Source organism: Pan troglodytes, chromosome 19 (genome assembly GCF_028858775.2).
Source record: "Pan troglodytes isolate AG18354 chromosome 19, NHGRI_mPanTro3-v2.0_pri, whole genome shotgun sequence".
Lineage (NCBI taxonomy): Eukaryota > Metazoa > Chordata > Mammalia > Primates > Hominidae > Pan > Pan troglodytes.
Window position 1 is genome coordinate 76,856,590 of NC_072417.2, and position 14,445 is coordinate 76,871,034.

General features: G+C 43.0%; 1 protein-coding gene across 17 annotated transcripts in view; it reads right to left on the reverse strand.

The window, feature by feature from the left end:
• The window catches only part of STRADA (STE20 related adaptor alpha), a 39,884-nt gene that overhangs the window by 22,283 nt on the left and 3,156 nt on the right, over positions 1 to 14,445 (reverse strand). For 6 of the 17 annotated variants that reach the window (XR_010152731.1, XM_063798099.1, XM_063798101.1 and 3 more), the window contains exons 2-3: positions 3,196 to 3,275; positions 1,501 to 1,558 (exon numbers count right to left, since the gene is read on the reverse strand). Coding sequence is in view for 9 of the 17 variants with exons in the window: in XM_016930621.4 (XP_016786110.3) it covers positions 1,501 to 1,558; positions 3,196 to 3,231 (94 nt within the window). In the remaining 8 variants the exon portion in view is untranslated. 17 annotated transcript variants of the gene reach the window in all.

A 14,445-nucleotide genomic window follows, 5' to 3' on the forward strand; every position in this document is an offset into this window, starting at 1 on the left:
GGCAGGAGAATCTCTTGAACCCGGGAGGCGGAGTTTGCAGTGAGCCGAGATCGTGCCACTGCACTCCAGCTTGAGCGACAGAGCGAGACTCTGTCTCAAAACAAAACAACAACAAAACAAAACAAAACCAAAAAAACCTATCTGGGGGTATTTTGGATCAGCTAACCAATGTACTCAATCTGATAATCTGTTTTTTAAATTTCCTTCTTATTTTATTTTTTGAGACGGAGTCTCAAAAACTCAGCCTTGCTCTGTCGCCCAGGCTGGAGTGCAGTGGTGTGATCTTGGCTCACTGCAACCTCCACCTCGCGAGTTCAAGCCACTCTCCTGCTTCAGTCTCCCTAGCAGCTGGGACCACAGGTGTGCACCACCATGCCTGGCTAATTTTTGTATTTTTAGTAGAGATGTGGTTTCACCACGTTGGCCAGCCTGGTCTTGAACTCCTGACCTCAGGTGATCCGCCTGCCTCGGCCTCCCAAAGTGCTGGGATTACAGGCGTGAGCCACCGTGCCTGGCCGATAATCTGTTTCTTTCTTTCCTTTTTTTTTCTTTGAGACGGAGTCTAGCTCTGTTTCCCAGGCTGGAGTGCAGTGGCGCGATCTCCGCTTATTGCAAGCTCCGCCTCCTGGGTTCACGCCATTCTCCTGTCTCAGCCTCTGGAGTAGCTAGGATTACAGGCACCCACCACCACGCCCGGCTAATTTTTTTGTATTTTTAGTAGAGACGGAGTTTCACCATGTTAGCCAAGATGGTCTCGATCTCCTGATCTCGTAATCTGCCCACCTCGGCCTCCCAATGTGCTGGGATTACAGGCGTGAGCCACCATACCCGGCCGGTAATCTGTTTCTTAAACTATAGGATCCTAAGAGTATCTTAGAATTCAGACACAAAGAATGGGGCTCTACTATTATTTTTATTGAAAATAATTTTTGTTGCCCTAAATTAAGATGACAGTTCCCAGAAAGGCTCACTTTGAAAATGGCCAAAGGGTAATGCCTAGGCCTGTCAAAGTTTACTTCTGAAATCAACAGTCAGGTTTTACAATAGGAAGTTCATATTTTTGTTCTGAAAGATTTTTCCTTAGTTCTCTTAAATCTCATAATTTCTACCATGAAAAAATGAGTCAACTAGATTCATCAATAAAACCAGAACTTTCATATCATTGCTTCCTTTGTCTTGACAATTATTTTTTAAATCAAGGCTACAGACTTTTAAATAGTTTTCTTCCTTTAAAAATATGTATTTCACCTGGACAAAAGAAAACATATATGCTTTTAAGTAAATACTGGCTTTCTAACAATCAAGACAGGCCAAGGAAAATTGCCATGTTAGTCTTCAAATCTTTGGGAAACCATAAATTCAAAAAGGAACCAAAGAAATCCAACAACTGTAGGTTACATTTGCCCTTAGAATTGCCAATTGCTATAGATTGATTTAGTCAACAAAAAAGTAGTGATTTTTATATCCTGAAGTGATGGCTAAATGCCATACTGTACTTACCTCCAAATAGTTCCAAATCTCTTAAGCCCTCAACAATGAACTTTTCCGAGACCCACCGCTAAAGAGGAAAACCCCAAAGAGAATTAGTATTTCTTCCAAGCCGCAACAAATTAGCTATCAGCCTTTAGACAGACAAACAAAATCCCAACTATGAAAACAGAATCATGCAGTACAGTTAGGAATCATTTCTATGGAAAAGTTTTTAACAGAATCTTGAAATGAACTAAAAACAAGATTCCTTTCTCTACTCCTCTTTGCCTATTTGATGAATAATTCTTAAATTTGACAGATGAGAAATAGTACTGGCTGTAATAATGAAGACTGTTTTTGCCTTCCCTATATTGGTTCCATCTTACTCGTTCTACATTACAGATGCCTTGGATCACTGATGTCAATTTGAAAACTATTACTGGAATTCATAACACAGAAAACAGAGATGAAACAGTAGTTATTCACAAGACCCTGTTAGTTTGTAAAATGGCACACAACAAGTTGCATATTCTTTATCCACTAGGGGTTCTAAAGACATGGCTGCTTACATTTTCTACCAAGTTCACAAGGGCCAAACTAGTAAGACCAAACTAGCAGGATCAATCTATGGCTCACTTTACTGGCCTATTTCAAACGAGTATTAGATTTCTGTCATTCTGATCAGTGGTTTCGTTTCACCTGAATTAGGCTACGTTGAAACAGACAAGGAGCTCATATTTAAAAGCAATGGAATCAAGATTGTATTTCCCTTAAGGACTGGTGTTACACTTTGGCTTGGGGGCATTCTTTCCACTGGGCGGAGTTCAGGCTATGGAGAGATTCCTTTTTTCCTCTTAATTAACAGTGAAGTTTACTCTTTCTAATATAAATTGTTCTTATATGCATAAACATTAGAAAAAAGATTAAGTAACATTCAGAAATAAGTTGCATGATACAGACTGTGAATTGGAACTATAGCATCTTCTGCCCTTACCTATAACTATTTTTTCCAAATCAAAAAAGAAGTAACATCCTAAATTTAAAACTTCATATAAATTATATGCACTGCATCAAAAAACATAAATTATGCTTTAATGTGTAAAGAAAGTGGTGTACTCATAATATCTCATAGCACTTACACAGTTACAAAATTCTAAAATAATTACAACTGCATTTAGAAATTAGGTACTTGATAATAAAGAAAATAAGAAACTCATGAAATAATGGGAATTTGTAAAGAAGCTAAATCTAGTATTGTTTTTGAAGTCATTTTATCTGACGAAGTTTTGAAGTATAATAAAATCTTTCATGTTCAAAATGTCTTCAATTAAAACTAATGATATTACTTAGAAAAAAGTGTCCTAGTAATTACAACTTGATTTTGAAAACTCACAACCTCACGGGGGGTCATAAGCAGTTAAACGTCTACACTGAAAAGTATCATCGACTCATTTAATGTTGTATGACTGATATTCATGAAATAAGCCACTTTCTTCTTATTTCTTCTCTATCAGACAAGCTGGTGGTAAATTTTGTGTCTCTGGTCAGCCTCTGTCTGCAAACTCTTCTCAGGAGTGGAGGCTGCACTACCTGCCTTACTTCCTACATCCCTCACTTCCGTATCATTCCGACCCTCACATAGAAAACCACCTACAACATCTGCCAAAATACACTGCTTTTCAGAAAACAAAAATAGTAAAGCCAGAAAAATAGAAAAACACTCACCCTGATTCGCTCTGGTTTACTTACAAGAAATGACATGAGTTCCTACTGTGTAGACCTACTTCAGTTTCAAAAACTTAAACCTAAAAGGAAAATAGAAACAGGTTGAGTTAGCAAAAATCTCCTTATAGAGAAATACCTTCTGATTAACAAAAACTTATTACAGGTCTACCATTCAAAGCACTGGACTTCACCTATAAATTGCTAGATTTGTTTAGAGAAACTTTAAGTGATGATAAATCTGAATATACTTTGGCCAAGTACATTATAAAATTCTGTAATTTCTGGCCAGGTGTGGTGGTTCACGTCTGTAATCCCAGCACTTTGGGAGGCCGAGGCGGGCGGATCACCTGAGGTCAGGAGTTCGAGACCAGCCTGGCCAACATGGTGAAACCCCATCTCTATAAAAAAAAAAAAAAAAGAGGCCAGGCAAGGTGGCAGGTGGCTGTAATCCCACCTACTTAAGAATCGTTTGAACCCAGGAGATGGAGATTGCAGTGAGCCAAGATCACGCCATTGCATTCCAGCCTGGGTGACAGAGTGAGACTGTCTCAAAAAAAAAAAAAAAAAAAATTAATTAATTTCTGTAGAAAGAGAAATTTGTCATTATATGGTTTTAAATTAATTCCTAAATTTCTCTTGACTTAATCCCCCACTAACCTTTTCCCAGAAGCAATTACCTTCAGTTATTTTCCATGGTTATCCTGCTTTTTATTTATTTACTTCTTATAGAGACAGGGTCTCTCTATGTGGCCCAGGCTGGTCTGGAACTCCTGGACTCAAGCGATCCTCCCATCTTGGCCTCCCAAAGTGTGGGGGTTACCACGTGAGCCACCATGCACAGTGTTATCCTGCTTTTTAATAATTATTCTTAAACAATGTTTATATGGGTATGACTTAATTTTAGACTTTTAAAATTTTCTTTACTGCTCCTTGCAGAGCAGGGCTAACTCATAGACAATGTACCCAGAGTCAGCCAGTTTTAACTTCCTACTATGGTAGATGAAGACGAAGCTTCTTATAGCATCATCTTCCACTGTATCTCCTGCTTTCATTCTACCAACATAGCTCTGGCATAATTTGGTTAAATCAATAGTCCACATTTATATTATTATGACTATGCAAATATGGTTCAGAGCTGAGGCAAATAGAAATAACTATGTCTCAGCCAGGCCTGGTGGCTCAAGCCTGTAATCCCAGCACTTTGGGAGGCTGAGGTGGGTGGATCACTTGAGGTCAGGAGTTCGAGACTAGCCTGACCAACATGGTAAAACCCTGTCTCTACTAAAAATACACAAAAAAATTAGCCAGGCATGGTGACAGGCACCTCTAGTCCCAGCTACTCAGGAGGCTGAGAAAGAAGAATTGCTTGAACCCAGGAGGCAGAGGTTGCAGTGAGCCAAGGTCGCGCCACTGCACTCCAGCCTGGGTGACAGAGCTAGACTCCATCTCAAAACAAACCAAAAACAACAACAAAAAAAAACCATGTCTCTTTTCCTTTTTTTTTTTTTTTTTGAGAGGGAATTTCGCTCTTGTTGCCCAGGCTGGAGTGCAGTTGCACGATCTTGACTCACTGCAATCTCCGCCTCCCAGGTTCAAGTGATTCTCCTGCCCCAGCCTCCAGAGTAGCTGGGATAACAGGTGCCTGCCACCATGCCTGGCTAATTTTTGTATTTAGTAGAGATGGCGTTTCACCATGTTGGCCAGGCTAGTCTCAAACTCCTGACTTCAGATGATCCACCCGCCTCGGCCTCCCAAAGTGCTGGGATTATAGGCATGAGCCACTGTGCCCAGACAATGTCTCTCTTTCCTTATACACCTATTTTTTCCTAGAGTTAATAACTGCCTCATTTGTTCACTTGCTTGGTTTCCCATATAGCTATTATTAACTTTTTACAAATACACCAACATCTCTGCTATTTGCCTTATCAATGTATTTTTCCATACCCTCAAACCCATCAATTAGAATTTTCTCCTGGAAGTTGCCTTCATAGGGCCCTCCAGTCTCCTGCTACAATCTGGACTAACTGCTTTTTAGGGCAGTTGCACTTAGTTGACTTTTTTTTTTTTTTTTTGAGGCGGGGTCTGGCTCTGTCATCCAGTCTGGAGTGCAGTGATGTGATCTCTGCTCACTGCAACCTCTGCCTCCAGGGCTCCAACCATCCTCCCACCTCAGCCTCCTGAGTAGCTGGAACTACAGGTACATGCCATCATGCCTTATTTTTGTATTTTTTGTAGAGACGGGCTTTGCCATGTTGCCCAGGCTGGAGTGTGGTGGCGCAATCCTGGCTCACTGCAACCTCTGCCTCCCAGGTTCAAGTGATTCTCTGGCTTCAGCCTCCTGAGTTACTGGGACTATAGGTACGTGCACCACTACACCTGGCTAATTTTTTTGTATTTTTAGTAGAGACAGGGTTTCACTATGTTGGCCAGGCTGGTCTCGAACCCTTGATCTCAGGTGATCCACCCACCTTAGGCTCCCAAAGTGTTGGGATTACAGGTGCGAGCCACTGCGCCTGGTCTCAAGCTCTTGAGCTCAAGCAATTGTCTGCCTCAGCCTCCCAAAGTGCTAGGATTACAGGTGTGAGCCACTGCGCCTGGCCCTACCCTGATATTCTTTTTTTTTTGAGATGGAGTCTCGCTCTGTTGCCAGGCTGGAGTGCAGCGGCGATCTTGGCTCACTGCAACCTCCGACTCCCAGGTTCCAGCGATTCTCCTGCCTCAGCCTCCTGAGTAGCTGGGACTACAGGCGTGCGCCACCACACCCTGCTAAGTTTTGTATTTTTAATAGAGACGGGGTTCCACCATGTTGGCCAGGATGGTCTCGATCTCCTGACCTCGTGATCTGCCCGCCTCGGGCCTTCCAAAGTGCTGGGATTATAGGCGTGACTCACTGCACCTGGCCCTGATATTCTTTCCTTTTTTTTTTTTTTTTCTGAGACGGAGTCTTGCCATGTCACCAGGCTGGAGTGCAGTGGCGTGATCTCAGCTCACTGCAACCTCCGCCTCCTGGGTTCAAGTGATTCCCCTGCCTCCGCCACCCCAGTAGCTGGGATTACAGGCATGCGCTACCACACCCAGCTAATTTTTTGTATTTTTTTAGTAGAGGTGGGGTTTCACCATGTTGGCCAAGATGATCTCGATCTCCTGACCTCGTGATCCGTCCGCCTTGGCCTCCCAAAGTGCTGGGATTACAGGCATGAGCCACCGCGCCTGGCCGGCCCTGATATTCTTATAGAAGCTCCTTCTCCAACCCCAGCTGAGAATCACTCATTTATCTTGTCACAAAATTTTAAAAATATAGATTTGAAAAAACATGATTAGAATGCATATTTAACAGTATTAAACACAAAGCATCATGCAAAAGAAATTTAAGAGGAAAAAAGGTCCATATCCTCATGTAGTCTACAATAGAAAGAGAAAATTAGTGTAAAGAGGCAGATAGATGTTTTTATCTGCAAAAAAAGTTTCTATGGTCTGGAAAAATTTTGGAATTTAAAAATAAAATCAAATTTTCTTTCTTTGTTTTTTATGAGACAGGGTTTCATTCTATTGCCCAGGTTAGAGTGCAGTGGCACAATCTCGGTTCACAGCAACCTCTGCTTCCCAGGTTCACGCCATTCTCCTGCCTCAGCCTCCTGAGTAGCTGGGACTACAGGCGCCCGCCACCACACCCGGCTAATTTTTTTTTTGTATTTTTAGTAGAGACAGGGTTTCACCATGTTAGCCAGGATGGTCTCGATCTCCTGACCTCGTGATCCACCCGCCTCTGCCTCCCAAAGTGCCGGGATTACAGGCATGAGCCACCACGCCTGGCCTAATTTTTTGTATTTTTAGTAGAGACGGGGTTTTGCCATGTTGCCCAGGCTAGTCTCAAACTCCTGAGCTAAGGCAGTCCACCCGCCTCGGCCTCCCAAAGTGCTAGGATTACAGGTGTGAGCTACCGCACCTGGCCAATAGTGGCATATTAAAAACCATTCTTTTTTTGGAGACAGGGTCTTGCTCTGTCACCTAGGCTGGAAAGCAGTGGTGTAACCACGGCTCACTGCAACCTCAACCTCCTGGGCTCAAGCAATCCTCCTACCTCAGCCTTCTGAATAGCTGGGACCACAGGTGTGAGAAGCTGCCTGGCTAGTTAAAAAAAAAAAAAAAAATTGTTTGTGTAGGCCGGGCGTGGTGGTTCATGTCTGTAGTCCCAGCACTTTGGGAGGCTGAGGCAGATGGATTTCTTGAGCTCAGGAGTTCAAGACCAGTGTGGGCAACATGGCGAAAGCCCATCTCTACAAAAATATAAAAATTAGCCAGGCATGGTGGCATGTGCCTGTAGTCCCAACTACTTGGGAGGGTGAGGTGGGAGGATACCTTGAACCTAGGAGGCAGAGGTTGAAGTGAGCCACGATCGCACCACTGCACTCCAGCCTAGGTAACAGACTATGTTGTCCAGGCTGGTCTTGAACTCCTGGGCTCAAGTGATTCTCCTACCTTGGCCTCCCAAAGTGGTGAGATTAACAGTATGAGCCACCACACCCAGCCTAAAAACCATTTTCTTTCTGGGGAAGGACAGAGTCTCGCGCTGTTGTCCAGGCTGCAATGCAATGGTGTGGTCTCGGCTCACTGCAACCTCCACCTCCCAGGTTCAAGCGATTCTCCTGCCTCGGCCTCCCAAGTAGCTGGGATTACAGGCACCCGCCACCACACCCAGCTAGTTTTTTTGTATTTTTAGTAGAGACAGGGTTTTACCATGTTGGCCGGGCTAATCTTAAACTCCTGACCTCAGGTGATCCGCCCACCTTGGCCTTCCAACTAAAAACCATTTCCTAAGAAGATTTTGGGCCTGCCAATGGGCACAAGCTAGACACACTTTTGCAAAGGGATAGGATACCCTTCTGTTCAGGTATGAATCTTTATCAGACTCCTCAATTTTCACTACTAAATGTTTAAGACAGATGGGTCATATATAACTGACAATAAAACAGCAGTACTCCTGGTATTTGTCAGAGTACAATCTTTTTTTTTTTTTAATTTCCTTTTTAAAATTGTATTCAGTTCTCTTGCTTTTTCTTCTTCCTTTTATCTTTGCTTTTCTATTCTTGTTTATCTTATTTTTCATCTCAAGTGGAACTGGCTCAAAGAATACAATCTTCAACCCACTCCCATTCCCATATCTCTCAAAAGACCAATTTAAAGAAATAGTATTTATAGACTGGGATTCTGCAGAAGAAGGGTTAATATAGCAGGCCTAACTTCTTATCCTTTAAAAAGTCTGCTTACGTGGTTAGCCACTGGCTGGCATTGGGGAACTTGGATTTTGAGAGATTTCCCATTTTCCTAAAAATGACAAGAGTGGCTTATTATGCCTAAACTATTTGTACAAACAGTATGGTTTATGCTGAACACCTGCTTTCCTTCTGGGAGTCCAGTTTTGATACATGCCAGGCACAGGCTGCCTACATGACCATCCTGGGTATGGAGTTTCTAATGAGCTTTCCTGGTTGATAACATTTCACACATGCTACCACAACTTCTTGCTTTGAGTCCTGTGTCACTCTACTGGGGAGGATCCTTGGAAGTTTGCTCCTGGTTTCCCCCAGACTTCACCCCATGTGCTGTTTCCCTTTGCTGGTTTTTCTTTGTATTCTTCTGTTGAAATAAATCCTAGCCATGAATGTGACTATATGCTGAGTGCTGTGAGTCCTCCTAGTGAATTACTGAACCTGAGGGTGTTCTTGGGAACCTCCAATACAGGGATACCTGAAGGAAATTATTTTAAATGTTCTAAATCTATTCCTTGATTAAGGCTGGCCAATGGATGGCTACAGGCCTAGGTCTTACTCTATTTGCCTCCAATAAAATTATTTTTACTGAACTGTACTTGAATAGCCTTTATTTTATATCAAAAGCTCTAAGAAACTTGTCACTGTTTTCAATAAGAATGTTCTAAAAATGCTTTTATTACTGTGTTCACTAAATGAGAAGAGGCAGAAGAAATGTCATTCTGGATTAAGAATCAGGGATAGGTTGGGCACGGTGGCTCATACCTGTAATCCCAGCACTTAGCAAGGCTGAGGCAGGCAGATCATTAGAGGTCAGGGGTTAGAGGCCAGCCTGGCCAACATGGTGAAAACCCCATCTCTATAAAAAATACAAAAATTAGCTGGGCATGGTGGCACTGGCCTGTAATTGCAGCTACTTGGGAAGCTGAGAATCGCTTGAACCCGGGAGGCAGAGGTTGCAGTGAGCCGAGATTGCGCCACTGCACTCCAGCCTGGGTGACAGAGTGAGACCCTGTCTCAAAAAAAAGAAAAAAGAATCAGGGATACTTTTGCTTTTTCTGAATTTTTGCCAAACTAACTTCAACCTTGACCAAATTAATCTTTCCCTAACAGCATTTACCACATGTGTATTTCAGTCCTACGTAAGAAAATGGTAAAGACACACAAAGAACTTGGACATGTTTCAAAGACAGTAAAGATTAATTTAGAAAAATAGAAGCTATTAGGAAAGGTTAACATCTAGAAAAGAGCAAATTTGGCTGGGCACGGTGGCTCACACCTGTAATACCAACATTTTGGGAGGCCAAGGCAGGTGGATCACCTGAGGTCAGGAGTTCAAGACCAGCCTGACCAACAGGGAGAAACCCCGTCTCTAATAAAAAATATAAAAATTAGGCATGGTGGCGGGCACCTGTAAGCTCAGCTATTTGTGAAGCTGAGACAGGAGAATCATTTGAACCCAGGAGGCAGAGGTTGCAGTGGGCCGAGATCGTGCCATTGCACACGCCAGCTTGGGTGACAGAGCGAGACTCTGTCTCAAAAAAAAGAGTGAGCTAATTTCACCCATAATGTTACTATACAAATCGTAAGAATAATCAATAAGGTTAAAACATGGCTAAAGGCTCATTAAGAGTAACCTGAAGTCAGAGATTTATACTTAAGGGTGACAATATGGCTTAGTAAAAAAAGCACATACTCTGAAATAAGACGAGCATGGTATGAATTGCGTTCTTGCATCTGTGTTAACTTGATCAACATACTTTGGCTTGCCGAATCTCAACGTTAATAACCCTAAAATGAGGTTAATGACATCTGTCTGACACCTGAGACAAATATCTTTCTCCCTCTGATAGTGATGCTTATAATAATGGCTTATGTTTCTAGGACAGACCTTAAAATTAACTTTTTCAGAGAATTAGAAAGATTAGATTTCAGGTTTCTGATTTAAGATTTTAGAATCTCACCTCTCTCCCAAGGTCCCAATTAAGGCAAAGGAATACAAATAATAACCATATATCTGAGGACAGAATGAGAGGAGCTATTAGATGAAATTTCAATAAATTTCTAGGAGTTGAAAAGTGGACATAAGGGTGCTGTCTCAGGAAATGGAGAGAAAGCTGCAGGCTAGAATGTGAATGGAGAGTATAGTAGAGGAGACGGCAGATATGCCCAGCAGACAATCCTAAGGGGCTCTGAAACAAAACTGCAGCAATAAGGAATGAGGGAAGGAGAAGTGGGGCTGAAAACAAGCCCCTGGCGTAACTGCCCACTCATGTCCATGAGTCTTAAATCCACAGAGCTCCCAGTCAGCAGCTTTTCTATTCCTCTTTTTTTTTTGAGACGGAGTCTGGCTCTGTCGCCCAGGCCAGGCTGGAGTGCAATGGTGCGATCTTGGCGCACTGCAACCTCCGCCTCTTGGGTTCAAGGGATTCTCCTGCCTCAGCCTCCGGAGTAGCTGGGATTACTGGCATGTGCCACTACGCCCAGCTGATTTTTGTATTTTTAGTAGAGACGGGGCTTAACCATGTTGGCCAGGCTGGTCTCAAACACCTTAGGTGATCCACCCGCCTCAGCCTCCCAAAGTGCTGGGATTACAGGCATGAGCCACCGCACCCAGCCCCATACACGGTTTTTAATGAAATTATTTTAATGTACTCCAAATAATATTCCAGTAAAATGAGGCTAAAATTTAAAAAGGAAGCTATGAGATATAAAAAGTGGTGTGTCCAGCCGGGCGCGGTGGCTCACTCCTGTAATCCCAGAGCTTTGGGAGGCTGAAGCGGGCGGATCATCTGAGGTCAGGAGTTTGAGACCAGCCTGCCCAACATTGCAAAACACTGTCTCTACTAAAAATACAATAATTAGCCAGGCATGTTGGCGGGTGCCTGTAATGCCAGCTACTCGGGAGGCTAAGGCAGGAGAATTGCTTGAACTTGGGAGGCGGAGGTTGCAGTGAGCCAAGATCACGCCATTGCACTCCAGCCTGGGTGACAGAGTGAGACTCTGCCCCAAGAAAAAAAAAATAATAATAAAGTGGTGTGTCCACTGAAGAGATATCTCAAGATGATAGCTACGAAGCTGATCAAGAAAGGAATCAGTCAAAATTAGAACATGAAGTTGGCAGGTTGAAGAAAATATAATAATATCACGAAATATACAGATTATAAAGGATGAAAAATATCATGGACAGGGTGGAAAGTGGCCTATTTCTTCCCCCCGCCCCCCCCCCCAAAAAAAATCAAGCAGAAAGGCAACCAAAAATTCCAACAGAAATTAAAACTATATTTTAAAAGTCAAAGTCCGAATTTGAAACAAATTTAAATGTGTTACAATTTTTAGATAGCATGGCTGGGCACAGTGGTCCACGCCTATAATCCCAGCACTTTGGGAGGCCGAGGAGGGCAGATCACCTGAGGTCAGGAGTTCAAGACCAGTCTAGTCAACATGGTGAAACCCTGTCTCTACTAAAAATACAAAAAGTAGCTGGGCATGGTGGCACATGCTTGTAGTCCCAGCTACTGGGGAGGCTGAGGCAGGAGAATCGCTTGAACCTGGGAGGCGGAGGTTGCAGTGAGTCAAGATCATGCCACTGCACTCCAGCCTGGGTGACAGAGCGACACTCTATCTCAAAAAAAAAAAAAAAAAATTGAGATAGTTCAGCAAGGAATGAGAAAGAAAATCCACTTGACCTTGAATGACAAGGAAGTTAGGACAGTGGACCGCAGTGCAGAATAACACTTGGCTGTTTTGTGAATAATACTTACAATACTGTAAGTGCTCATCATCAGCTTATAAATTTTAAGTCTATAGACAAAGCATGATAAACTTAATTACAGTTATAGAACACAATGTAAATGCCTTCAAATTTGATAATATGAAAGTAAAGTTTCACCTGACAGAAGATGGGAAATGGAACAGGGAAGAGATAGAGGAATGACTGGGGAAGCTAATACCCCTATCTTCCTAAGAAGGTAAAGTTAATACTGAAAGTTGATAGGATAACAAATAGAAAGTTATGTATAATATTTAAGGTTACAAAGGTAACCAACAAGTGTAAAAATAGAGGGATTCAACTATCAAAAGTTTGGAGGTGCTGGTTGGGTACAGTGGCTCATGCCTGTGTTCCCAGCACTTTGGGAAACAGAGGTGGGTGGATCACTTGAGCCCAGGAGTTTGAAACCCCAACTCTATAAAAAATAAAAAAAACTGGCCAGGTGTGGTGGCATGTGCCTGTGGTCCCAGCTACTCAGGAGGCTGAGACGGGAGGATCACTTGAGCTCCAGAGGTGGAGGCTGCAGTGAGCTGAGATTGAGCCACTGCACTCCAGCTTGGGCAACACAGAGGGACCCCGTTGAAAAGAAAAGAAAAGAGAAGAGAAAAGAAAAACGAAAATAAATGAAAAGAAATGAAAAGAAAAAAGAAAAGAAGGGGCCGGGCACGGTGGCTCACGCCTATAATCCCAGCACCTTGGGAGGCCGAGGCGGGCAGATCACAAGGTCAGGAGTTCGAGACCAGCCTGGCCAATATAGTGAAACCCCGTCTCTACTAAAAATACAAAAATTAGCCGGGCATGGTGGCGGGCACCTGTACTCCCAGCTACTTGGGAGGCTCAGGTAGGAGAATTGCTTGAAACCGGGAGGCGGAGGTTGTAGTGAGCCGAGAGTACACCACTGCACTCCAGCCTGGGTGACAGAGCGAGACTCCGACTCAAAAAAAAAAAAAAAAAAAAAAGAAAAAAGAAAAGAAAAGAAAAAGAAAAAGAAGAAAAGAAAAAGAAAAAGTTGGGAGGCAGTGAGGAGGGGGTGGTGTGAGATTCAGCATGACCTTTACTCTCTTGGAAAAATAAGGATAAGCTTCACTAGTCATTTCTCTGTCTCTCCTGTCAGTGGAAAGTCTAAACATGTTGTTTAGAATTACAGAAGTCCATCATTAAAGAACTAAAACAAAAAATGATTAAATTAATTGAGGCCGGGCCCAGTGGCTCTGCCTGTAATTCCAGCACTTTGGGAGGCCAAGGCAGGCAGATCTCCTGAGCTCCGCAGTTCCACACTGCCCCAGGCAACATGGTGAAACCCCATCTCTCCTAAAATACAAAAAATTAGCAGGGTGTGATGGCATGCACCTGTAGTCTCAGCTACTTGGGAGACTGAGGCAGGAGGTTGCAGTGAGCTGTGATTGTGCTATTGCACTCCAGCTTGGGCTGCAGAGTGACACTCCATCTCAAAATAATAATAATAATGGGGAACAGGCCGGGTGCGGTGGCTCACGCCTGTAATCCCAGCACTTTGGGAGGCAGAGGCGGGCAGATCACGAGGTCAGGAGATCGAGACCATCCTGGCTAACATGATGAAACCTCATCTCTACTAAAATTACAAAAAAAATTAGCTGGGTATGGTGGCGGGCACCTGTAGTCCCAGCTACTTGGGAGGCTGAGGCAGGAGAATGGCGTGAACCTGGGAGGCGAAGCAAGACCGTGCCACTGCACTCCAGCCTGGGCAACAGAGCGAGACTCCATCTCAAAAAAAAAAAAAAAAAAAAAAAGGGAAATAGACACAGGGATGGAGAGAGATAGAGATGAGACTGGTATTTTTCTTTATAGCCCCCTATACAATTATTTTAATAACTGCACACAAGTATTTTCTTTGATAAAATCTTATTAATAAATTTCATCTGAGCTGGTTTAGAGTAGCTCTACCTAGTGATTAGCAGTAAATGGTATACAAATTATGAAGGACTTTTCTATTTTCAGATTGAATCATGTACAAATGAACTTGCCCAGGCTGGTCTCAAACTCCTGAACTCAAGCAATCCTCCTGCATCAGCCTCCCAAAGTGCTAGGATTACACCATGCCCGGTTATCTGTATGACATTAACATCATCACTCTGCTCCCTTCAAATTTCCTTAAAATGCAAATGTAAATTTCCTTAAAATATAAATTCTAATGGAAGGGGAGGGCAGATGGATATCATTCGAAAGATA